Source organism: Serinus canaria, chromosome 1A (assembly GCF_022539315.1).
Source record: "Serinus canaria isolate serCan28SL12 chromosome 1A, serCan2020, whole genome shotgun sequence".
Classification (NCBI taxonomy): Eukaryota; Metazoa; Chordata; class Aves; order Passeriformes; family Fringillidae; genus Serinus; species Serinus canaria.
In genome coordinates this window covers 58,771,829-58,796,127 of record NC_066314.1, presented here as the reverse complement: position 1 = coordinate 58,796,127, position 24,299 = coordinate 58,771,829, and the positions used below count along the sequence as shown (strand labels likewise).

At 43.4% G+C, this 24,299-nt stretch overlaps 1 protein-coding gene across 2 annotated transcripts in view; it reads right to left on the bottom strand.

Moving 5' to 3' along the window:
* The window catches only part of CREB3L2 (cAMP responsive element binding protein 3 like 2), a 75,055-nt gene that overhangs the window by 19,753 nt on the left and 31,003 nt on the right, over positions 1–24,299 (bottom strand). Inside the window, exons 2-5 of one of the 2 annotated variants that reach the window (XM_030237771.2) lie at positions 16,601–16,817; positions 4,167–4,333; positions 2,501–2,588; positions 547–728 (exon numbers count right to left, since the gene is read on the bottom strand). In XM_030237771.2, the coding sequence (XP_030093631.1) occupies positions 547–728; positions 2,501–2,588; positions 4,167–4,333; positions 16,601–16,817 (654 nt within the window). The remainder of the gene's footprint in view (positions 1–546; positions 729–2,500; positions 2,589–4,166; positions 4,334–16,600; positions 16,818–24,299) is intronic. The other variant, XM_030237772.2, reaches the window with a different exon arrangement.

Sequence of the window (24,299 nt, the reverse complement as noted above, 5' to 3'; positions counted from 1 at the left end):
AACAGCCCCCTGCAACTGGGAATGTGTGGAAGAACTTTCAGGTAACTTCCATTCTGAGTTCAAACCTTTGGGACAGGATTCCCTTAAAACAGTTGTTCTTGGCCCAGCTCTGTCACACTGAGGCCAACAGTATAACTGCCTTTGGCTCAAAGAGGGATAGAGACACATGAGAAACACTACTGAAAATCCCTCCCTAAAGATCACCCCCTGCTAATGACAGGCAGATCTACCAGAGACAGGTCAACCCAGTAGGGCTGGGCCCTAAGGCAAAACACAGTCCATGATGGGATAAACCTAATAACACTGGGGAACCCTGTCTCAACTTGGAGGAGAGGAACATGCTGTTCCCTGTGGGAACAGAACAGACCAATGAGCAAGAATTACCAGATATGCAGTTTTGACCAGAGATGAATTAATCGAAACAACAACAGAAAGTTAGCAAATCTCTGTCAAAACCAGTAATTTAAAAAAAAAAAAAAAAAAACAAAAAAAAACCAAAAAAACCCACACAGATAAATGGTGAAGGAGAGAGCCAGCTCAACTCACATGTGGTGCAGTCAGGAGAGGGGAATTGGAGAGCATCGAAGCCGCGCGCGACGCGACCTTGGCCGTGGCCTGGAGCTGGACTGGGCTGGAAGGAGGGAGCGACCGAGCTGGGCTCTGCCCTCCTTCAGAGTCACTGCCATGGCTGCTCGGAGGGGTGGGAGGCAAATGCAGGGGATCCACTGCTAAATGGCAACAGAGACAGAAAGTAACACAAGGGTTTAAGGTGCCCATTCAAACTGGCACTACAGCCACCACCACCACACAGTTCCCAGGACTAGGAGTGCCTGCTGAAAAATGGATCAAGCAGAAGTTGCAGCTTGGAAGAGGTTTGGAGCATGCAGGTCTCCAAAGAAGGAATGAAATGCAGCAGCTATCTTTAGGTTTGACAGACAAAACAGGGCTCTGTGCATATGCTCCAGTCACTTCTACCTACACTTCAGCTCCTTCTTCAAATGCCTTCAGGTTCATGTAAAATGTAAAGTACAAGCTCCCTGTTCCTGGGAAACCACACTAACAGAGGGGCTCTGAGCCAGCATACTTTGTCTCCAAAAACAATAGTATTTTCTAACTTTGCCATGGATTAAACAATCTGCCAGTATTTGCAAGGGAAGGGATCACATCCAAGGAGTTACATGATCAGGAAGGAGAGAAAGGCCTCCTAAGGACATGATTTGGCACAGCTGGGAAGTGACTGACAACCTAGTGACAGCAAAGACTTCACTGCACTGATGGAGCAGGAGCAGCACAGGCAGCCACCACAGGAACCTCTCTCACACTGTCTATCCAGGGCCATAAGATAACCTCAGCTGCAGCCTAGAACCTGCTCTAGAATTGTCAGCCAAAGTGGGGCTTATGATCAAAAGGACCTGGACCAAGAGAAACAGGGCATGTCTCACCCACTCTTACTAAATGGACAATTTAGCAGATGCTCAAAACAGCCATAACTAAGTCACTCTTTCTCTGAGCTAAATTTATAGCAACTGAATTTTGAAGTAGGAAGATACAGGGCTGATTTGCCACCTTCCACTTCTGTTATGCTCTGCAAATTTGAGTTGAAAAGATCTAATTGGTGGTGAGGGAGGATGGAAGAAAAATGGTAATAAAAAAAATCTATAATACTTTTTTTATCTCACATGTTAGCTCTTGCAGTTGACAGAAGAAGAAACGTATTTGAAAAACAGAAAGGCCCTTAATCCCACAAAGTGAGCAAACAAATCTACACCTGAGCTGAGATACAGCCTTCCTTTATCCACCTGCTATATTATTTGCTTTTCTCCCTGGAGCAGTGCTACTTACCCACAGAAATTAATTCACTAACAGAATACCAAGAGTTTCTCACTGAAATGCAGGTATCTGCTCAGATCTCACACCAAGTATTTGGCTCTTCCAAAGTCTTCTTGGCTTTAATTGTGTTTAGCTTTCAGGGTAGGGATCTTTGCTCCTCCTTTCACATTAGAGTGCAAGTACAAAGAGATAACGATTGCTCTTAAAACTAATGTGCTACAAACAGATTCACCTCACTGTTATTTTCATATGAACTCACATCCTGCTTTTGCTTTTGCATCAGAGGTTAAAAACAAGAAAAATCTTAAAATAAGAAACAGTCAAGTTTCTTATTTCTTAACTAAGTCTCCTCAAACTGATTTCTTTTCTATCCTAAATAATCCTGTACTTGAATAATTCAAGCTCCCTTCAGTACAATTATTAATATCCTACAGAGAAAAAGGGATCATTTTCTTTGTGATGAAAAGAGGGGGGGGGAGAAAGAAAAAAAACTTCACATAAAGGCTCAGAGAGACTCTGGATCTCCAATAGCCTGAGTTGAATCCTTATAAAATGACAGCTTCAGATTTTACATGGTGAACAAGAAATCCAAATATTTAATCAGGGTAAAGTACATTTATTGTACTTGCTGGACATCTACCCCTACATTTTCATTTCATATTTAACAGACCTTCCTTAGAAGAGAGGTTCAGGAACTGATCCACTTCATGGGGCTCCAATTTAATCTCTGGAAGAACTTTCTGGGTCAGTGGTTTCATCTAGAAAAGAGAAATTAACAGCATGAAAACCTGGAGTACACATCTTAAAGTCTTAATAGAAGAGCACAAGGATTACTTCTCCATAAATGGAGAGGTTTCCTCTCCTCCTGCTCTGCCACAGGCAAAGCTTTAACTGCTTCACACAGTTTGCTAAACCAGGCTACAGAGAATATTGCCCTGCCTACTCCCACTATGGCTTTTCTTACTACTATATTTAGCTAAAATAAAAGATTATGCCTCAGAGATGACATTTCAGACTGAAAGCTAACATGTAACCCACTCAAATTACTTCTCTTAGCAACAGAGCTGCTGCTAGGATTTGCTGGACTGCACGGTCTGTTTGAGCAAGGACAGGAACACCCCTGGGAGTCAGGGACAGCCTCTTAAAGGCCATTGTCATCTAGGAGCAAGAGCAAGGTGCCAGTCACTGAGCACCAGGTTTTGGGACCCAAGCTCCTTTCGCAGTGCTGAGGAGCAGGAAAAGAGACAGTCACTGCTGACTGAAGTTGGGAAGACACCTGGCCTGCCCCTCTGACCAGGCTGGGACACCAGGCTGCCAAGCTTTGCCCAGAGCCTGTCTGTGTGCTGCAGTGCCAGGCCTGAGGAAGCCAGACTGGCACACCAGCAGGCTAACTGCAGCCAAAATCTCTCTCAGTAACCTGTGTAACTAATCCATGCAACAGCAATGAGCCACCAGCAGGTCCCAATACTCTGCAAATCACAGCATCCCAAGCTACAGCAGGACTGTGTCCTGGGAACAGCACATTCAAGCCAGAAGAAAATTATGGGAAACTTGTGCTAAGCTTTTTTCAGTTTCTCATAAAATAATTTCTGTTGCACCTATTTCTGATCCACGCCCAAGTGGAAACTTTTATTTTCAGCATATATCACCTCCCTCCAGCCTGGACTGACATTGCATCCTGGGGGCTGACAACAGCCATGCTTCTCCCTCTACTGGCTGGGGACCCTGGTGAGCCACCAGCTGCTGCAGCTCATTCTCCTTAACCCAGCCACAGCCAAACTAAGCTCTTTAGAATGCCCACTGGCTGCTCCAGCTGTGGTCAGAAAAGCATCACAAAGCTCCTTGTGAGGCTGGCTGGTCCGGAAGAGGCAGCAGCTTGAAATGTCAAAGCTTCACATATCTGGCAAAAGTAACTTTGCAGGCAAACAGGGAAACTCTCCAATCAATCCCAACAAGGAGTCTTGTTCTGCTTAGGGGAAGACACAGCAGTATTAAAGCAAGGTCTTATTAAAGGCTTCACAGAGCAAGTGGATTAGGCAGTTCAGGCACAACTGGTTCATTAGAAACTATTCAAATATTTCTAGGAACCCAAGAGCCCCAGGCTTTGGGGCTAGCATAGAAGACTAAGTTGATAGCCAACCATTAAGAGCTAAAGATGCAGACAACAAGCTCTTCCAGCAACAGACAGTGGGACACCAGCAAACATTAAAAACCACTAGAACAGACTGCAGTGTGCACCCTGAACTGCCAAGCTTTGGCACCAAGGAGGCTCCACTGGTAAGCAGCCTTAGGAGAAGCTGCAGCTAAGTGTGCAGAGAGAACAGAGTCTGCAGTACCAGGGCATCTGTCTGGAGCTCAGGCTGCTCCCCCTCCAGCGACGTGGCCGTGACGGTGAGACTGACGGAGGGAGCAAGGCCTGATGTCTCACAAAGCCCTGGCTCAGTCTTTATTGCAGCTGGAGTAAACTCTGTAGCCAGACACCATTCCTCATTTTCCAGGTCACCTGCCAGGGAAGGAAATTGGACACCACATGTTTAGATCAGAAACAGAAAGACTACAAATGAAAATAATGTCATTCCTCTTCCAGAGAAGGGAAACAAACACAGAAGACATTTTAGTCTATCAACAAAACTCTGCCCTTACTATTCAGCTTTCAGTCAATGCAGACAACCATGCCATTTCAGGGATGTAACCTAATCCTAGCCCCAGGATACACAGAGGAGCAGCGAGGAAAGACACAGAGCACTAATCGCTGTGCATTGCTGAAAGCTGCTAATGCGTAGCAGAACAAGACTAAACAAGCTCTGGGTAAAGCAGCCAGAGAGCCCTGTCCTAAACAGCCTAATGCCTGCTGACTCAGTTTTATTCCTCCTTCTAGAGATAGCCTTTAGCCAGACTTCTGCTTCTTCTACTGCTAGCAGGCAGCAAATAGCTCCAATGGTGGGATTATACTCATAAAACAAAGTATTTGTCACACCCTTAACTTCATTTTTTCTCCCAAGGATTCATTTAGTATGTGCAAAAGAGGATATAGGCTTTGATGATTTCACAGGAGCACCAGTGCCATGGTGATCATGCTGATTCCCTCCACAGAACCTCTGGGAAGTCAGAGCACAGGGTACATATTTTATCTGGCAACAATGAAACATGCATCACGTGTCAGCAGAATTATCCCCTAACTCCATTTATTGAAAGCTCCCTAGTCAAGAGAAAGCCATGCAACCTTTTTCTAGACAAAGCTGAAGGGTTTGCCCAGCATTGTCAAGAACTGGAAGAAGGCTGGCATGGTAAGTTTAGCTCCCCATTTCCAGTCACTGTTTTAGTTGCTGAAAAAGGACTTATTTTCCCAGATCTGAAGTATAATACAGTACTAAGAACTTAGAAAGACTCAACCTTTGAAACAATTCCACAAGGCTATTAACACCCCCCTTTAAAAACACAAAATAATCAAATGCATTTTTGTCAGTTGTAATTCTGCCTTAGAAAATTTCCCATTCCAACTCATAGACTTTAGTCTTCCCTCTTGCAGGAGAATATCCTATACCAGGGGCACTGCATCCCAGCTGCATGTGGCACAGTCCTCTGTCATGACTGAGCAGTGATTGTGAGAGGCATATCCATTAAACAGAGCAGCTGAAATCTGAAAGCAAATATACATAAAAGGAAGAGTGCTGATCTTTCTGTCAAAGCTTTCTACTGCCTTCAAACAGATTCTTTACTTCATATACAAAATTAAAAGAGAGAGAGCAAAAAGACACACTGTAGGGTAAAAGCAACAGAGCTCTGAATTAACTGTGCTGCACCAACATCCTGGGAGGCAGCCATGGGCCTGGGGCTGTGCCACCAACACTCTGCAAGGCTGCACAAGACCCTTCATTCACAGCTGAGTGTATCAAGCTGGTGAGATGTCAACAGAGCTCAGCTGCAAACAGGTAACAAAAATAAGAGTAGGCTTACAGCCTGTGCTGCTGTGTGTCCTTGATATTAAGACCACACACACACACAGAGCACACAGGCACAGGGCAGAAGCTGGGTGCCTGGAGGAAGGGAGAAGAATGTGCATCTCCAGTGCTAGTAATTACTTTGTGGTGGGACCTAACCTCCACCACTGGCAAGGAAGGAGGTAATTTGAGTAAAGAAACACCAAGGAATTAAAAATGAAAAATATGTATCCTGTAATCATAAGCTCAAGAACAGCAAGGCCAGCACTCTGCCAGGTTAACTGCAGAGCAAGGGCTAAACACCATATTTAAACTTCTGGAGAGCTTACTCCCAAACCTTCCTGGGAAATGCAGAAATGCAAAAATAGAATCATTTATGGGAAAAAAATAGGTAGGCTTGCCTAAATATTAACTCAGGAGAGAGGACATTGCTCTTTTTCAACCCTCCAAGAGCCTCTCTAGTCACATCGCAGAAGCAGCAGCTCTCTCCCAGCTTGCTGTGTATGCATTGCTCAGGTAAAACCTTTAACGTGGTACCTGCCTGGAAATCTAGAATCCCTTGGCAAATGCAACTCTCAAATGCCTGTTTGGATAACTTGAGTCAAAACTGGCCTCACATCACCTTGTGCAGAGTCTTCCTTTGCTGCCTCTTGCACCTCTGGGTCGAGCTACCCCTAGGGCAGCACCATTGTGAAGGCTATGGATAAATTAGAGCTATTAGTGAGGTCAGTATTTAGCCCTTAATTTTCTTAAATTTGTATCATCATGAAAGTAGAAGGGAAATCCAGCCATGGGTGACCAGCACAACAGGGCATGTTCTCTAAGGCTGCCCTTTATGATGTTTATCACCTCTAATCCCCAGACTCATCACGAATATTCAGCTGCTCTAAGACAGCAAGATATGCTGGCCTTTGGCTGGTCACTTCACTCCTCTGGAATCCGTCATTTTACTCCTCTGGAAGCCAACTTTGCTGATTAACCTGACATCCCTGCCATCACCACTTAGATCTGCATAAACTGCTCAGAGTTATTCCAGGCTTTAAGCCAGTCTAACCAGTCTGCAGGGTTACAGAGGGTTTCCAGCAACAGCAACACGCTGTGCTTAGCACTGAGGTCATTGTGAACAACTGCATCTGGCACTTCTCTGACACTGCCTCCTACAATGCATGGTGACAGCTGTCATTCCAGATGAACAATCCTGTGAAAGGAAGGGACGGAGGACTGGTCAAATCTCACCTTGATACTCTCCTCCCCCCCTACCCCCTCCCCTTCCCTTGCCACCTTTTTTCCAAGTCCCAGTTACACATTTCCTGCCAGGATCAGGCAGTGTTGTGTACAACACATTCTAGCTTCTGAAGTCACCAACAACCCTTCTCTGCTTCAAGGGATTTATTTCCCACTCTCCATTTTCTTCTTCCTGAGCACAACAGGTTGAAATTGTCTGAAAATCATTCTTAGTTTACCCTTATAATAGTCCCTTAACATCTTAAGTGTACTCTGCCAAGCACTGTACTAGCAGAGCAAAGTGGCAACCCTTCTCCCAAAGCCCTTGAGAATGTAACACAAAATGAGAAAAACTTAGGCACAGAGGGAAAATGGAGCAGGCTAATAGATCAGTGGTCATACAGAGAGGTATGGCACACCCTCTAAGAAAAGACTATTTCTGATAGAGGGTTACAGAGAACCACGAGCGAGGTTTCGCAGAATAATAATGAGAACAAGAAGGAAGGTGCTTGTGAAATACTGAAATGAAAAGGACAACAGGACCTGGCTCAAGAGACCCTGGAGGAAAAGGGAGGTAGGTTTCTTCTTCAAAACAAACCAAGCAAGATGTGCTGTGGTAAGAGTACATGACTGGTGTCAAGAAGTTAGAGGTGTTTATATTTATATTTGATGTGATCCAGGAGGTACATGTGAACTCTTGAGCCACAGTCCAAAGCAAGAAGCTGAGAGTAAAATCTTCATGATGGCATGAATTCCAGACAAATATTAATAAGGCAACACTGCATCCACAAAAGTGAAACAAAATATGCTGCAAGTCATTCAGATATAGAGAGAAGAAAGCCTAAACAAGAGATTTGGCTCTCCAAATGGCTAAGAAAATACACATCCTTAGTATTGTCACTTTGGCTCTCTTGAAAAATCTCTTCTCAGGCTTCAAAACAGCTCACTATTGTATAAGTGATCCTGGCTGTCAGCTCCCTCCCCAGCTGAAATTTTCTACAAACCTCAGAACTCTATCCTGCAATGACTGTTTAGATAAGTAGCATTCCCATTTACCTACACTTTCCTAAGTCCATGAATGCTAGGCATTTTGGCACATGGAACATGTAATTTAGAGAGTCCACACAGTACTTGGCAAAATCCCAGCTAACACTTCTGCCTGCAATGCACTAGTGCTGGTAAATTGCACACATGAATTGAACATTCAGGCTGCAAAGCACCCAAGTATTAAGAAATACCTGTGAATGTTTAACTCAGTGTCCTTTTGCACATCCAATACACCTAGAAATAGGAATGCTTTAATAACATGACCAAAGAGTTTCTCTACAAAACCCATGCTTTTAAAAAGCAGAATGCATGGTGCCTCACTAATTGAGAAGATATTCCATGTTTTGTTCTTTGCACTGTCTCATGCACAGCCTCACCTCTCCTTTACTGAATACAATCCAAATTTTGTTCCCACAGGGCTATTTAATTCCCTCCTAGGGAAAAATTCCACAATTTGAATTCATTTTCACAGTGGAGCTGAAAATTCAAGTTAGACATGGGGAGACTAAAGCCAAAAAGGAACTAGTAATTTAAAATGGCCAACTAGAGACAACTGCAATTGGATTTTTCAGATTATTTAACCCTGTTACTACACTTGATCAAAACCCAGCACACTTTTAGGTTGGGCTGTGAGCACCTACCACTGCTGCAAGTTAAACATCAGAGTTTCAACTCAGCCATCCAAAAAACCCATTCACCACAGCCACCCAGGGTTTGTGACACATGCACCTAAGAGCTCCTGTGCCCAAGACTAAAATTACATTTCTTCAGAAAGCTTTTGTGTGCTTATTTCTGTCATCAAGCCTGTGCTTCTTCTCCTGCAGACTTGTTTAGCACACATCTTCCACTGCACACCTCACACACTGTGATGACTGTCAGCAGAAATGTGTTCCTCCAAGCACCATAGCTGTAGCTGTAATCAGTGTGTGTGATTTAGGCACAGATGAAAAACACACAACCAACAACTGTGTTGGCTGTGTTTTTACATGTCATAATTAACAGACACCATTTCTGTGTTTATAAAAAACACTTTTTATATATCTGTATTTATGAACGTATTTTAAAAATTCTACATAGTCTCTTCATAAGACCATGTGCAGCTTTCTAGGATATTCATATCTCTCAGAAGAACTGCAACATTTTGCTTCTCATCTTGATCAGTGGACATGGTATGGAAAGGCAGGGTATGCAAAGTAGAAAACAAGGTGAAAAATGCTTACCTTACAGTTTTTCTAATATGAGTTCCCAGAAAGTTTTGCTTTCCTTTTTTATTTCTATCCAACTAGTTCTTCAAACTTGTCCAACATACCACCTCCTTTCCTGTGAAAAACTAGATCTTCTCCAACACTGACTAAATTTCACCCTTTCTGATAGATGAACAGAAAAAATTACAAAAATAATTAAAATAGTGTCCTTTTCTTCCCACATTCTTTTCAGCACTCTTCATTAGAGTTTACAGAGACACTTATTGCTGGATATTTAAGTTGCATGTGCATTTATTGTGTATTTTTAAATAAATGAGATGCACTCTGCATCTCACCCTCACTCCTCTCAAGTACAGAGAATGCAAGTACCCCGAAAAACAACATAGGTTTCACCTTTTTTTCCCCTGCAGTAAAAAGTAAGATAGCACCACTATGTAAACAACCCACATGAAGGGTGTATCACTGAACCCAATCTTTGAGGGGGATAAAAGCCCATACCACCACTCCAGATCTCCATCACAGAGAACAGATGCATGCACTCAATGTCATTTCAAACCAGTGTGCACTCAGACCTCTGGAATCATCAAGGGACATATCCTTATCTGTATCACCAGAATGAAGAGGCAGCTTATGCCTCCCTGTTAAAGATCCCTGTTCAAGCAACGGATGAAGTAACTTAGAGAAAAACAAAACTGAAAATTTAAGGTGACCACAGACTATCAGTCAAAGTGCTCTGCACAGGTATCAGAATAGCCATCTCTGAACAGGGCAATGCAGGAAGTTCCCTAATGAGTCAAAGTCTTCTCCAGCCAAGTGCACTTAAATAACCTACCTCTTCAGCTGTGTTACAGATTTGAACAATAGAGTTTCAACTAATTCCTTCTGGCAGACCTTACACTGTCACCATGCACCACAGGGCTGCATGCACAGCCCACCTGGCTTCTGCACAGCCATGCCAGGGACAACTACCTGCAGCCTAAGGCTCAACTCACCACATGGTAATGACACCTTGATGCAGAGGGAGATTAAACTGCACCAAGGGTCCCCGTGTGCAAAGCTGGCCTTTGGACAAGTGTCCAGTCCTCAGCTGAACCCTCCCTCTGAGGGGAGTGCCTCTGTACACAGAGCACCTAGGGGTGTCACCACCACAGCACAGCTGCCAGCTGGGAGGCAGCTAACTGCAAAGGGAAAGCACCTCTTGGAAGAGGCTCACAAGTTGTTTTTAGGGAAAATGTCTGCTGGATCTGTCAGAGAAGCACCTCTGCACCATGAGCTCAAAAGGGCTTCTGATGCATACATTTTGGGAATGCTGCTGGACATGCTACTTGCAGGGAAGGAAGTTCAGTGTCCTCAGCTTTGCAGTCTGAGCCTTTCCAGCCTCCTAAAGGCAAATTGGACCTTTCTGGAGAAATAACTGCTTCCTTCTCACTGCTCTGGGTTTGGATGGTTCTCTCGGGGCTCAGGTAACACTCCCTGTCAGACACAAGGCCTGTTTATTATGCCTGAAATGCTGAACTCCAACGCCTCTACCTCTCCCTCTCTCCTTTGGGAGGTGAGAGCCCACATTCATGCTCAAACAGCTCCTCTTACAGATTTTCCAGATGGCATTTCCCCCTCCCAGCCCGCACACGCTCCCACTGCAAATAATGAAACCGGAGCCCTCAGGACTGGTGTGACAAAAGCGATACTGTTTGACTACCAAACATTGGGGTCCTTTTTAAAGGGCCAGGAAGGGAAAATTAAATAAAGGGGCAAAGATAAGCAGCAGTAATACACAGTAATTACAATGCACAGCAGAAATAGCTTTTGTCATAACAAACGATCGTCGTTCATACCAGCATCCTCTCTTTGAGCAGCATGGAGTCCATGTAAAACACAGAGATAATCTGCATCACTATCAAAGTTACTAAGATAGAAACAAAAACCTATCACCTTTACATACAAGGGAGTCAGACTGAGGTGGTAGCTGGATTTACAGCCTTAAAGTTGGATAACATTAAATATCCTATATCAGATTATGATTTTTTTTCTTTTCAGGTATGAGAAAATTATCCACAGAAGCACTGTGGTCAAATAAACAGTTCTCTCTCTCAGGTCCCAGTTTTTCTCCTCACACCCCACACAGATGCTATGAAGGCAGATCTGTATTATGGCTTCAACACACATGAAATGGATGTGATGCTCACAGTACATAACTGAGCACAAGCTGTCAGTGCAACACTACAGAAAAAATGAGATCACTGGTTTGACAAACAGCAGGACTGGAAGTGGGAGGAGTATTCCCATAACATGCATCATCAGGGAAACTATTCCTGGGAAATCAGTTCCTGTAGTCACTTGACAAACAGTTTGAAAAAGAAACTGCAAAGGTCCTTGCATTGAGAAAGGCACAGCAACAGCTGAAGGTCTAGAAGATTCCACCTGGGGGAAACACCAAGGAAGTGCAGTTCATTTAGACTGTATCCAAGCAGCAGTCAAGAGGGAACTGAATCACAGCCTACCAACACCTAGGGAAAAAGGTTTCAGAGAGCAGATGGTTCTTTAAAAGAAATAAGGGCTATAATGAGATCTCATCTACGTGCAACTGGAAGCTGAAGGAGGCCAGACTGCAAATAAAGCTGACAATTAACAGTAACCATAAGTAACTGCCCACCTCTAAATCAAAACTAGCATTTTTCAGACATGCTGCTGCTCAGGTAGGAGTGAGAGGGTTGATGCAGAGTGATCTATTAAGACTGTAGACCTTGGATAGACAGAAGTTCAAAAATCTTCTCATACTCTGGTATGAATTTAGTTGTTCTCATACAGAGCAATGCTTTCAGGCACATGGTGTGATTCTTGGGGAGTCCTGTGCAGGGCCAGGAACTGGACTCGATGATCCTGATGGGTCCCTTCCAACCCAGAGTATCCTGTGTTCTATGAATTTAACACTGCAGATTGTGGCAAGGATTGACTGCTACCCTTCCACATAAAAATCAATACAAACACAGGCCACCCCCACTAAATGGCTTTCTCCTCATTTCCTAAATAAACACACAAAAGAAAAAAACCATGCCGAAAACAAGTTGCAGGAATATTCTCTAAAAAATTACCAGCATGGCTTTGACAGCAACTTTTGAAAGCACAAGTGAATTTCTTCTTTCATTTCTGTTTTCTTTAAAGTTAGGGCAGCTGTGATTCCCATTTTCATTGTTCACATTACATTGATTCAGTATTTGGACAAAAACAGACAGTAGCAGGACATTGTACCTCTCTATACATAGAAAATAAATTAGGATATGTAATACAAGCTAATACAAATAGTAAAACTCTTATGACTCACATATACACATGCATATTAAATGTGTGCATACACATGGATAGAAATAAAACATATGAAGACCTGAGCCTCAAGCCCAGAGGTGCCTCTGTGCAGAGACAGCACATGACACTGACTACTGCTTGTGAACTCCATACCTAAGCAAGGGTTTTTCATAGTCCTGCCTGAGATGAGGGATGGATTTATTGCTGAAGGGAGAAAAGTGGGAGCCCTGGTGTTGGGGGGTTTGTTTGGTTTTTTTGGGTTTCCTGTTTGTTTGTGTTTTTCAAACCATGTAGATCGGAGATGGAAATTCAAGTTCTAAAAGCACATTAGAGAAAATCATAACCTCAGCAGTAAAAACCCAGTAACAATACAGGTTACAGTCTGGGGCCAGCCCCAGTTTTGGCACAGCTAGGAGTAAAACACAAACACACCATTTCAGCAATCAGTCTGTCAAACCTTCAGCCAAGACAAGCGTCTTCCAATCCAAAAGTAACTTCAAAGCATTCCTGAGCAGGAAAGCACCAACAGGAGGGGCAGGTGGGGACCCAGAGTAGCCTCAAAAGCAGAGCCCTCCGGGGACTGGGACAGGAATGCACCCAGCAACCTGGGCACAGCCTGAGGAGACACAGCACCCAAGTGACTGCCCAGCTGTCCATTGGCTCTGCCCTGCCAGGCTCACAAAGTGAAAAACAGCAGGAAAATCAAACACACACCCACCACAACACATCCCCAGCACCTGAACTGATCTCAGAGGATGAAGAGCCCCACAGAGAGGCTGCAGGCTCTGCCTTCACATTCCTGCTACACACCAGCCCCTCAGTATTCCCTGTACTCAGCTGTCATCCATGCATCTCACATGGCTAAAACAAGGGACAGACACAATCCCAAAGTTTGTGCCCACAGCTAACAAGATCAAGCATGGGAGGGCAGGGGAAGAGCCTGCACTCTTGAGCCTGTTAGTTACAAGAATAACCACAGTGCCTGCTGAAACTTGGGTCTTGCCTTGCTCCTGGCTGTCTGACCCACAGCTCTCCCTTTATAAAAGGCTAAAGAGACTGGAAAACTGAAGACAAACCTGCACTGACCACAACAGAAAATCAGGCTTCTTTTCCTATTTCTTTACAGCTGTCAGAAATGAATCTGTGCCCCAAAAGGCTGTGATGAGATCTCTCTTACCCATCAGCCCTATTCCCAGTCTGCCCTCCCTGCTTCTTCATGTCCTTTCAAGAGCATTTTCCACTCCACAGCTACCCACTGTCCTTCTCCAAACCCACTCTGCAGTTGTTTCAGAAACCCCAGGTATCAAAACTAGAAAGGAGAAACCTGGTGGGAGAGAGGTGGCAGTGCAGCTGGTGTGGGCAGTTTGTACACAGGACACAGCCTCCTTTTTCATGTTGCAGCCTGAAGCCCTCCCCAGGCCATATGCCTTATTCAACACTTCAGGCAAACAAAAGTGATCAACCAGCTGCAAGCAGGCGGGTCAAGCCTGGAAATCTCTCTCTCTCCCTCTAGTATCTTTAAAGTTTATGCAAAACTGAATCTAAGAATAGATTCTCATCATGGGAAGAAACCAAATAATGCAATAAATGCCAGATGTCTTGTACACATGTGCTTTAAAACTGATACCTTCAGAGAGCCCACGCTAGCAACAGGCTGCAAGTATTCAAAAAAGTTATTCTGTACAAAGCTGAGGAAATGGCATCGATACAGTGAAGTCAGAAGAGTAAGTGGGGAAAGCCAGAGTTTGGACCTTGACTTTATGGACACTTAAATGTGTTCTCATCTAAGAGGACTTCTCGGAAAAGTTAAACCCAGACTTATGAGACTCCCAAGTTTTACAGTTCAAGCTCTTTTTAGAAAAACTTTATATAAAATTTACAATTACAGGAACAGGTCAATTCAGCAGCTGCAGAAATTACGGTAATGGCCAAGCAAGTGGCCAGCAAGAAACAGCTCACAGCAGAAATTAGTCATTCCACTGCAGGAGTGGGCAGGAAAACAGAATCAGAGCAACCAATCACTCCACCATAATGGCTGAGAGGAAACATGAAATAACAAATTTTTTTTCAATAAGGTGGTGGAAGTCTTGGGGTGGGGGGCTGTTGCTCTGTTCTTTTAAAGTTTTTCTAAGCTTTTTGATGTTTACATATTTGTAATGGAGTTTCTCATGCACTTTTCATGTAAAAAATTATTGTTTTGCATTCCTTTCTGGAGGAGGAGAGAATTGATGGACTGTTGGTTTGACCAGTGTGGTTGGAGAGGTGGCAATTTCATCCTCCAATCCAGGGTCACTTTTGGAATTCTATAAATATCGGAGCTCAGAAATAAATGCGCCTTTTTTGCCTTGGACATCTCAGAGTGTATCTTTCTTTTGGTGTCGTATTGCAACAGGGAGGGAAAACAAAAGATGGGAACAGACACCTAAAAGCTTAAACCTGTCTTGAAGATCATGTGCTGAACAAGGCTGGCCTTTTTCTCAGCCTCCCTGCATGCTTAAAAAAAAACAACATCCCTCACCAGGGAAAAATCATGAAAACACTACAAGAGCTCACCAATTTGCCCACTGGGATGGGCATTTGGAAAATGCAAATTTTTGGGATATTCCATATATGTCTCAGCTCCTGCCACCCCACAAAACTACTCCCAGCTCCCCAGCAGCAGAGGATCATGCTGGAGCACCCAGACCTCCCCCTCCACACTCTGCACTTTGTGGTCCCCAAAAGGTCACTGGTGCTCCCAGTATCTGTGCCCTTATCCCAGCAAGGGGACTGGCCTCCACTGGAGTTGTCAGGAGCACTGTGTACCTTCACTGTCTAACAAAGGAGATGCTTTCAATCCCCCGTGTCAAGCCCTGCAGTACTGCCATCCACAAAATCCTCTTTTCCTGCTCTCACAGATTCAAGGAATGGAAAATCATCAGGGTGATGCCTTTGAATATCTATCAGACAGCCAGGTTCACTCTAATATTGCAATTTCCTTATGTATTTCTCTGAGCTTCACTGTTTTGAAGTCAATAGGTGCAGAAAGGTTGTGAGCATGATTCTAGGGTTAGGATTAAATAAAATCCCAAATACCAAGAACAACCCCTTCTCCTCCTCCTCCTCCTCCTCCTCTCTTATGAAACTCTGCAGAGTGAACATAAGACAAAATGTTTTCCATTCATTTTCTATTTTTAAACCCACTTGTTAATGTTTCTTGGCTTTTTAAAACATCATTTGACTACAGCTCTATTACAGTGGTCTCAGCACTATGAATTTCTTCAGGAATTTTCCTCAAAGGAAACTCCCCTCACTTTTAGCCTAATTTGAAGCTTCCCCCTATTAACTTCCAGAAAAGCTTGGTTTCTGATGTTCCTTGTGCTTGTTTTCCCTTCCACAATTAATATCTGCTGTATGTGTTAATTTAAAAATATTCCTATAAAACAGCTAGGAAATAGAAAAATGGAAAACTTTCTGTAGATTATATTTCCCAATCATTTCCAAAAATCCTGCTTCATATTGAAAAATCCTTCTCACAGGTTTTATTAGTTGTCCTCTTGTCAAATCTCTAAAAGATTTCATCTTGTTCCAACTGAGCACTTTGGACTACAAAAGTGCCAGCCTTTGAAGATCTGTCTGGTGGATCTTCACAAACAGTTTAGCTGGTCAGTGCTTAGCCAGAAGCACTAATCCCTCTCCCTTTTATTCTAATGCAGCTTAACACTCCACTGCTTTGTACTGTAAGGCTAATGGTGAAGATAAACCAGTTTTTAGGAGTCAAAGTCTGGCATTGCAATTATTTCGTATAGTTACCAGATATTCATGGTCTTGCTCCTCCACCAACCACTTCACACCGGAACAAGAAGGTTGGATCTCCTCCTCCCACCATTCTTGCCTTTCCCCTCTTCCCCATCCAGAAGTTCATAATTACTGAACTGCAGGTAGCTGCTAAAAATGCTATGGATTTTCATCAATTTCTATATATCACCATTTTCCACAGCCACAGTTCCACCAGGAGCATTTCATTACTGCATCATCACAACAAATGAACATGGGCTCAGTGTGCTGTACCTTCATTAAAGTTGTCATCAGTGGAGATATGGGTCAGGGGAGACTGGGGTCGGGAGTCCCCACAGAGGGAATAGCTGTGCTCAGCCTGGATGAGGGGTGCTGGGGATGCTGGAGACAGTTCCACCTCCATGATTTCATTCTTCTCAGACAAGAAGGGATCATTCAACAGCTGGCCTAGGACATCAGGTGAAAATTCATCCAGGAACTCTGTGAAGTGCTGTGGAGACAAAAAGGCAGGGGAAAGTTTATCTCCTAGCCTGTCTGTCATGCCAGCCACAGGATGGAATAGATGAGAACAATTCTAGATGGGCACTGGTCATCCGTGCCAGTCAGCAGCAGGATCTACCAACCCTGTCTCACAACCTCCTCCTCCAATCACTACTTCAAGCTGAAGAGCTACAGCTAGAACAAAAGTCCTCTCAGAGGCACACATTACAACAGAAGAGCCTGTCATTAAGCTGCAACAAAAATGGAAAATGGAAGCATGGTACTCATGTCCTGAAGCAGTCTCCTCCTGCCACCCCAAAGGTATTCACTATAGGGCACCATAGTGGGAAAAATGGGAAAGCACATCTCCCTCAGACAGAGTGAAAGATCCTGCAGGATCTATCACCAGAACATACTGTGTAAGGAATAGAATATAGGGGGTTAATGTTCACTGAAGCACAGAAGAAAAATTCATGGAAACACATTCCAGCACAGACTGACACCACATATGACTGTTTTAGCTGTGCAGAACATTCCATGTGCTCCAGGAAAACAGGTCCATGCACATCCACAGCCAAGCAATTAACACATTTGCTATAAAATGGGTTTCCTGGTTGATTTATGTATCTATTTTAGAAGCAGCATTCCACCTACAGCCCGTATCCAGCTTCTAGGCCCCAGAGCTAAAGCTCCTGACTGCCAGTACTAATTACCACTTTGGCTATTGCACTGAATTCATTACACCAGCAGCCCATGTTAGATCTGTATGTATCAGAGTAATTCCATGTTTGTTTACTATTCAAAATGAGCAAAAACCAAACCTTGCAATCTATTTCCTCCAAACTCCAGTGCAGTTCCCATCAATAGCAGAAAACTTTGTCTCTTGATCTTCTTTCCAATGTCAGAAAACTACATCTTTGACAGATGAAAAATCTGCACTGCAACAAATCATTCCTGTTCATCTCATTCACACAAAGAATTCTATTTTTGGATAAAAATAGTTGCACAGTGAATTGTAATGAGATTTTCTGAACAATGAACCATTATCTACCATCTTATATAGGAATCTTTGTCGGCTCAGGCATGATGCTATAAAAGTCCAAGTTTGTTTGATCTGTTTTGTTTTTGCAAGCAGTATTGATCTTGGCTCTTCATCATGCTCTCTCCTGCAGAAACAAACACTGAAATTCAAGATTCAGCTTCCTGTAGGCTACATTAAGAATTAAACAAGTCAATATTGTACAAACCTACAAGGGAAGCAGTGTGCTCACACCCTCACACACTCACATTTCACAGCTCCAGCAGCACCTGTGGCTTTGAAGCCTTATGCTGAAAACCCTGAGCACAGCTGGCTCTCACAAGAGTTCCTGGATGTTCAAGCACCTCCTCCAAATGCTAACTGTGCCTTTTTTCAAAATCACTAAGTCTTGAGTCAATTCCGACTGACAATGAGGAAAAGAAAATATTGACTGAATACAAGGCAATAAACAGAGGACCACAGCTGCTATGCTGGAATAACAAACTAGCTCAAGAAAAGCCTTTACAAATGGCAGAACAGATTTGTAGCCTTATATTTACTTACTGTAAATCATAACACTAATAAACTCTTGGAGGACTCTGCAAGAGGGTCATGACCACCTTAGAAAGCCTCATTTATTTTAATTTTCATACCCAAGGACTCACTAGCACTTCACAACCAGGTGCTTCCCAACAAGGATAAAAGTATAAACACCCCACTACACCACCCCACTATGCAAAGAAAAAAGATGCACAAGAATAGTTGAGCATCCTGGTGCATCAATAAAGACACTGAATAAAACAGGGTGGGCAACCATTATGTGTAAACAAGGCACAGAAATGCTTCCCATCCAGGAAAGAAGTCAAGGATCAACCTATTAAAAAGCAGTGCCTTTCTTAGGGACAATGATTTTCCCCTCAGTCTACACATTTCACTTGGAGCAATGGCAAGAGTCAATTATATTTGTTTATATTTTTTCCTAAAGCTGGAGCATTTCCTTCTTTCTAATTCTTGCATGCATCACTCTGACTGATGAGTAGCAGATGCTGGAATACGGCTGCTGCAGTATTTGTACCATGGTTCCACAGTCAGCTGCTTTACCACCAGCATCATCCAATTTCAGGATGTCATCCTTGAAAATATCATACCTATGTGTTGACTTAGTCTATTTAGATGTTATAACTTAACAGACTTAGCTTAAAGAAACATGGTCACAGGCTACTCAGCTATTTTTGGCAAATTTATAAATAAAGATTTTTATTAGCCTTCTGTCTATCACTGCTTTGACATGGAATAAAAGCTTATCAAATGTTATTTTACTTTTCCATTTGACTGAAGTTAAGCCCATCAGATTTTACTGGTTTTTTTTTTCCTTTCTAAATGGAGAATTTTACTAAAATCACTACAGGAAAAGCAAAGGAGGAAACAAACATTCAACTTCAGAAAACCAGAGAGAAAGAGGACCTCAGGGTGGGGAAGGATGTTCAACACGTTTGTCAATATCTGTGCTTTCTCCTTTTCACATGCAGCTGCAAAGCAGCAAACTGTGAGCAGGAAAAGAATATGCATTTATAACAGAGTTATCTGAGAGCAAATAAATGATTGGTTTCTAAAATGATTTTCTAGTTTCATTGTAAGTATCAAGTTTATTTTTAATGGTCTGTAATGTAACAATGTACACTGGCCAATAGAGACTGCCACAGGTCAGACTGGGCAGCTAACTGAACTCAGCAACCCTACAATTTTAGGGATCTGGACTTCTCTGATTTAAAATATCATGGGCTCCTTGATTTACAGGAATTTTTCAGATGTTATACACTTCTCTGCTACAGTGAATGCTTAAAGCTACATCACTTTTTGTCCCAAATAAAGCAATTGTCTCATTGAGCGTGGCTCAGTTTGCTTAGAGAAGTAAAGAAGAAAAGGCATCTGAGCAGCAGCTAAAGCAGAAACCACCCAGGGGCAGCCAGACCTCCAGCTCCCCAAAACTTCCACCCACACCTAAGCTGCTCCTTCTGTCTTTTCAAAGCACATTCTCCCACTGCCAGCCCCTTTCCTTTTCCTCCTCCTCCTCCTCCTCCTCCCCCCTCTCTGCTTCCACATGCACCTCAGCAGTCATCAGCCACTTCTAGAGCTGGAAAGCCCTAGAATAACCAACCCTCAATTTTGACACAGTAGCAACCACCCCTGTGCTCAGGAACAGGAAAGGGCAATTTGGGAAGGAAACTGAGACTTTAGAACCTGTATATGAATTTGCTTGCAAAAGAAAGAAATTCTTTGTCTACAGCTTTCAGCTGGGCATCTTTCACCCAGAGAGTTGACCTTTACAAAAATTTAAAAAACAGAGAAAAGAGCGTTTGCACTGAGAATCTGCCTCTTTTTTCCCCTTCTTTTCCCTTTTTGTTGTTAATACCTCTGTAGACAGCTCAGCTGCCAGATTCCTGCTATCCTCACACCCCACTGGCAGCCCCAGCACTAATTGCAGACATGTGTTGGTACAAGGAGTCTGTTTGAATTATTAAACTGTTCTCACCACATAGCAAAGAGATGTGTTCAGCTAGGATTTTAACCTCTGTAAAAAGTCAGGGATTTAGGACTGATGTAACCTTATCTTCCACCTCCCCTTCCCCCAGAACCCTGAAAAGAAAAACAAACAGCAGCACTCCTGTTTACACACAGGAAGGAACTGGCAGCCCTGAGGAGTTTCAGCACTCATCTGGCTGGACACTGGCTCATGCCTACATCCTGGGTGTTTTTGGGGAACACAAACACCTCCAGCCATGCTGCTGCAGTAAGCAAACAGAGGAAAGCTCTCACATCCGGGTGCACAAGGGATTTTTGGACAGCTCTTGGAATGTAGCATTTGGCTGCACACCAGCTGTGCCTCGGGCTGCAGCTCTGCACAGCATCTGCCTCTTCCTGCCACACAAAGGCCCTTTTCTCCAGCTGCCTCAGGGACCAGGGTTTTTTTAATTCTTGTCTGATCAAATGAAGGTCTGTGAAGCAAAACACTCAGGTTTTGCTAGGTGCATGGCAGTGCTGGCTTCTCCATCAGCTGACCTGAAGCCAGATGAGAGCAGCACCAACCCAGTTGGTTGTAGGAAGATGATGTTACCATGCCTAAAAATTAAAGTCATCTTCAGAAAATTGACCTTCTAAGAACGCATTAAAAAAAGGAATGTAGAGAAGTTAAGAGCCCAAAATGAAACTTCCAAATTATATTTAAATTTTTAAACAAGTAGCAGGCTTTGCTGAGCCTGGAAAATGCACTGCATCAGCTGCAAGTGCCACACACCAACTATAGCAGCACAATCCCACCTTTTCCAGCAGAACCATGCCCGAGGGGAGCTGCAGTGACAGCACCTTTTGCACACTGCAAAACAAGCCCAGCTCTCCCAGCAGACCAGGGCAAGGCAGCCATGCCACATGCCAGGGTTACAAACACCCACATATTCAAGACATTACCCTCCTGGGAGTTAGTGGCTCCCTCCTGGCTCACCCCGAGATCTCCCCATCCTGAAGGGATCTGTCACCCCTCCACAGGAGGAACTGTCAGGTACACAACAGGCACTCATAAAAAAAAAAAATCTCACCAGCCACTTGAGCCACTTGTGGGTACAAATAGCCTGGGGTTTATGTCTTTATTATACTGTAAAATCATTTAATGTCTACTCAGTAACTATATTGAAATTCCCTCATTTGTGGGGGAATATGAAGAGTAACACAAAACTGGTATTTGAAACCAGCAATGAGATCCGCTGTAAGAGCAGACACAATTGTTTGGACTCTCACACCAGCATTTACTCACTTTAAGCACTAAAAACCCATGTGGACAGATTTTAAAAAATCCACTAAGTGAATAACATACAGGTTGTGTCATCAGCAAAACAAATGCCAGGAAATTCAGAGCTAATAGATTTACATGGTAATTAAATCTGCACATCTTCCCAACTTGCTCAGGTTACACAGTTGGAAATGCTGAAGTTCACGCCAGAGCAAATCTTATAATCCACCCCATTATGTACACATGTATGCACACATTTCCATTGCAAACACTCAAACATTTCCACCCCACAACCAGCAAAGCAGACATGCATTTTTTTAATTTATCAGGGGGATTTTCCAAGAACCATGTTTACTCTTTTGCCTGTCTTCCAAAATATTCTTTCACTTGTTTCCTTAACAACCCCCACCGAAGAAAAACATTTTGTATTTAAAAAGAGAACTAAAACCTAAATGAAACTCTTAAATAGAGAGGACTAAAAATGGGTTAAAAGAAAGAAAAACAAGAATAAAAGAAAGAAAGAAAGAAGCCCTTGTGCAGCAGAGGTAAGGGTGAGAAACAACCCTCAAGTTCAGTCCTTTAAGTCCACTGTCTGCAAGAAGAGAATATGATGCTATTGCTCCTTCCTAGCCCAAGCCTCTTGAGAGTCATGCAAAACAGGAAAATCCTTCTCACACTCCCCTGCCCTTCTCCCAGTGCATAGCTCTTGGATCTAGCCTAACATTTCAACAGGCTGGGTGCATGTTTTGCTGTTTCCCACCCCCTTCCCAAGAAGCCAAAGCCAGAGGAGTGAGTCACTGGGGTAAGAGCAGTGAGTCAGTGAGCTGGAAGCCCTTCAAAAAGGCTCCCCCCATGAGTCCCTGACTGAGACCTCAAAGTACATTATTCATTCTGTGTTGCAAGTAAGCATTTGGATTAAGCTCTCAGGTCAGATGTAGCTGTTCTTTTTTCTCAGCTCTTTCCCCACTCCCCCAAAGCCTTATTTTTTTTGCCAGCTGGAGCAGCAGAAGCATAGAACACTGAACCTCTCCATTCCTCATCCCCATGCCCTTCACCTCACCCAGTGAGCCCATGGCCTTCACCTCACCAAGTGAGCAGCAGGGTCACAATTCCTTACTCCAGTGACTGCAGAGCTGCAGGACAGGCCTGACTGACCCATCTGCACCTCACAAGCCTCCATGCCACCAGGAGTAGGGCAAGCCTCTCCTTGCCACCTCCAGCCAGTGTGGCTCACAACCACACAGGGAGGGGAGCTCAGTTTCCAAAACTTACTCACTAGGGTCTCCAATGATTTTTAGTACCCACACAAGATACCTAACAGTTATGTATTAAAAGCTGTGTAGTGAATAAAAGTATCTTTGGTTGGTGTGTTTGGGTTTGTTTTATTTTTCCCATGCTCCAGCCATGCAGTGCCAGTCATAATTATTTGCTGTGAGATAATATTAATTTGCTCGGTTACCCCAGCTACACCTCCAGGCTCTATGGAAGGAACTTGCATTTACTGCAAGTTTTACATCAAACTAGTGTCTTCTGTGGAACTCACAGGGTTAAGCCAAAAAACAAACAGTGGCAGAAGTTTTCAGATTATATACAAAATTTACAGTTCTGTGGTGGGCATTTATGGCCCTCTTTGCTGCCCAAGAGCTCAGCAGCAGGGATAACACATTTTGCTCTTGCACAGCTGCTTCAACTTACAGCCATTTTTAAAAGAACATGGTTGCTCCAGTTCCTTCTTGACAGGAGACAGATTTTAACAATATAGGAGAGTTTTACACCACTTGGGCACACAGCACTTGGCTTCATTTAACATCTTTCCTCAACGTGGAAATGGGAGGGGATGAAAGCAAAGAAAATACATCACAGTCCTCCTGCAACAGCATCCCTTGTTGATGGGTACAGATGAGCCCTTTGTAAAGGGCACAGCCAGCACAGTCCCTGTATTTTAAACAAAATCCACTAGTCCTGCATGCATCTTAGAGACCACAGAATATCTCAAGTTGGAAAGAACCCATAAAGATCATCAAGTCCAACTCCCAGCAGACTTTAGAATTATAACAGGAGGGAGGAAAAGATAACCACTGATACTGCTAGGAAACCTCAGAAAAATCGTAATTTCACATCTAGGTTCCCATTAGTGAAGGGGACGTCCTGCAGAACACAGATGCTTTCCAGTTCAGCTGTTCCATGTTTAGAGTGTTCTCAACAGCTTCCTCTCTGAAGACCACATTAGTATCTTTCAAAGGAGGGTCTTTCACCAGTCTGACTGGTGTAGGTAGGAAACAACTTCTGCTCTATCAGCAGTGCTTGCTAGTCCTGACTGACAAGACACTTGACATTTAAAATAAAAATCCTAATTTGTTCTTTCAAAAGTATTTCTTCTTTAATGGCTGCAAAGTTTAAATGGCAGGGTTCCAGCTTGCAGGAGCCATCGTTCTTTCTTTTTCCTAATGCTGGCTGCAAACCTACACACCACCCAACAAAATCCTGCCCTTTAATTAAAGCTGTCTGTTATTACAAAATAACTAAGGCTTTATGATCAGTATTGGCAGCTTAAGGAGAGATTTGGCATGTTATTTCACAAAAGAGTTAGTAGTCTTTGTTTTACAGATTTATAGTACTGGCTGGGAGATGTTCTGCTGCATTGTTTGTTTGTTTGTTTGTTTTCAAGAATAGAAGCTGAGGCTTGAAAA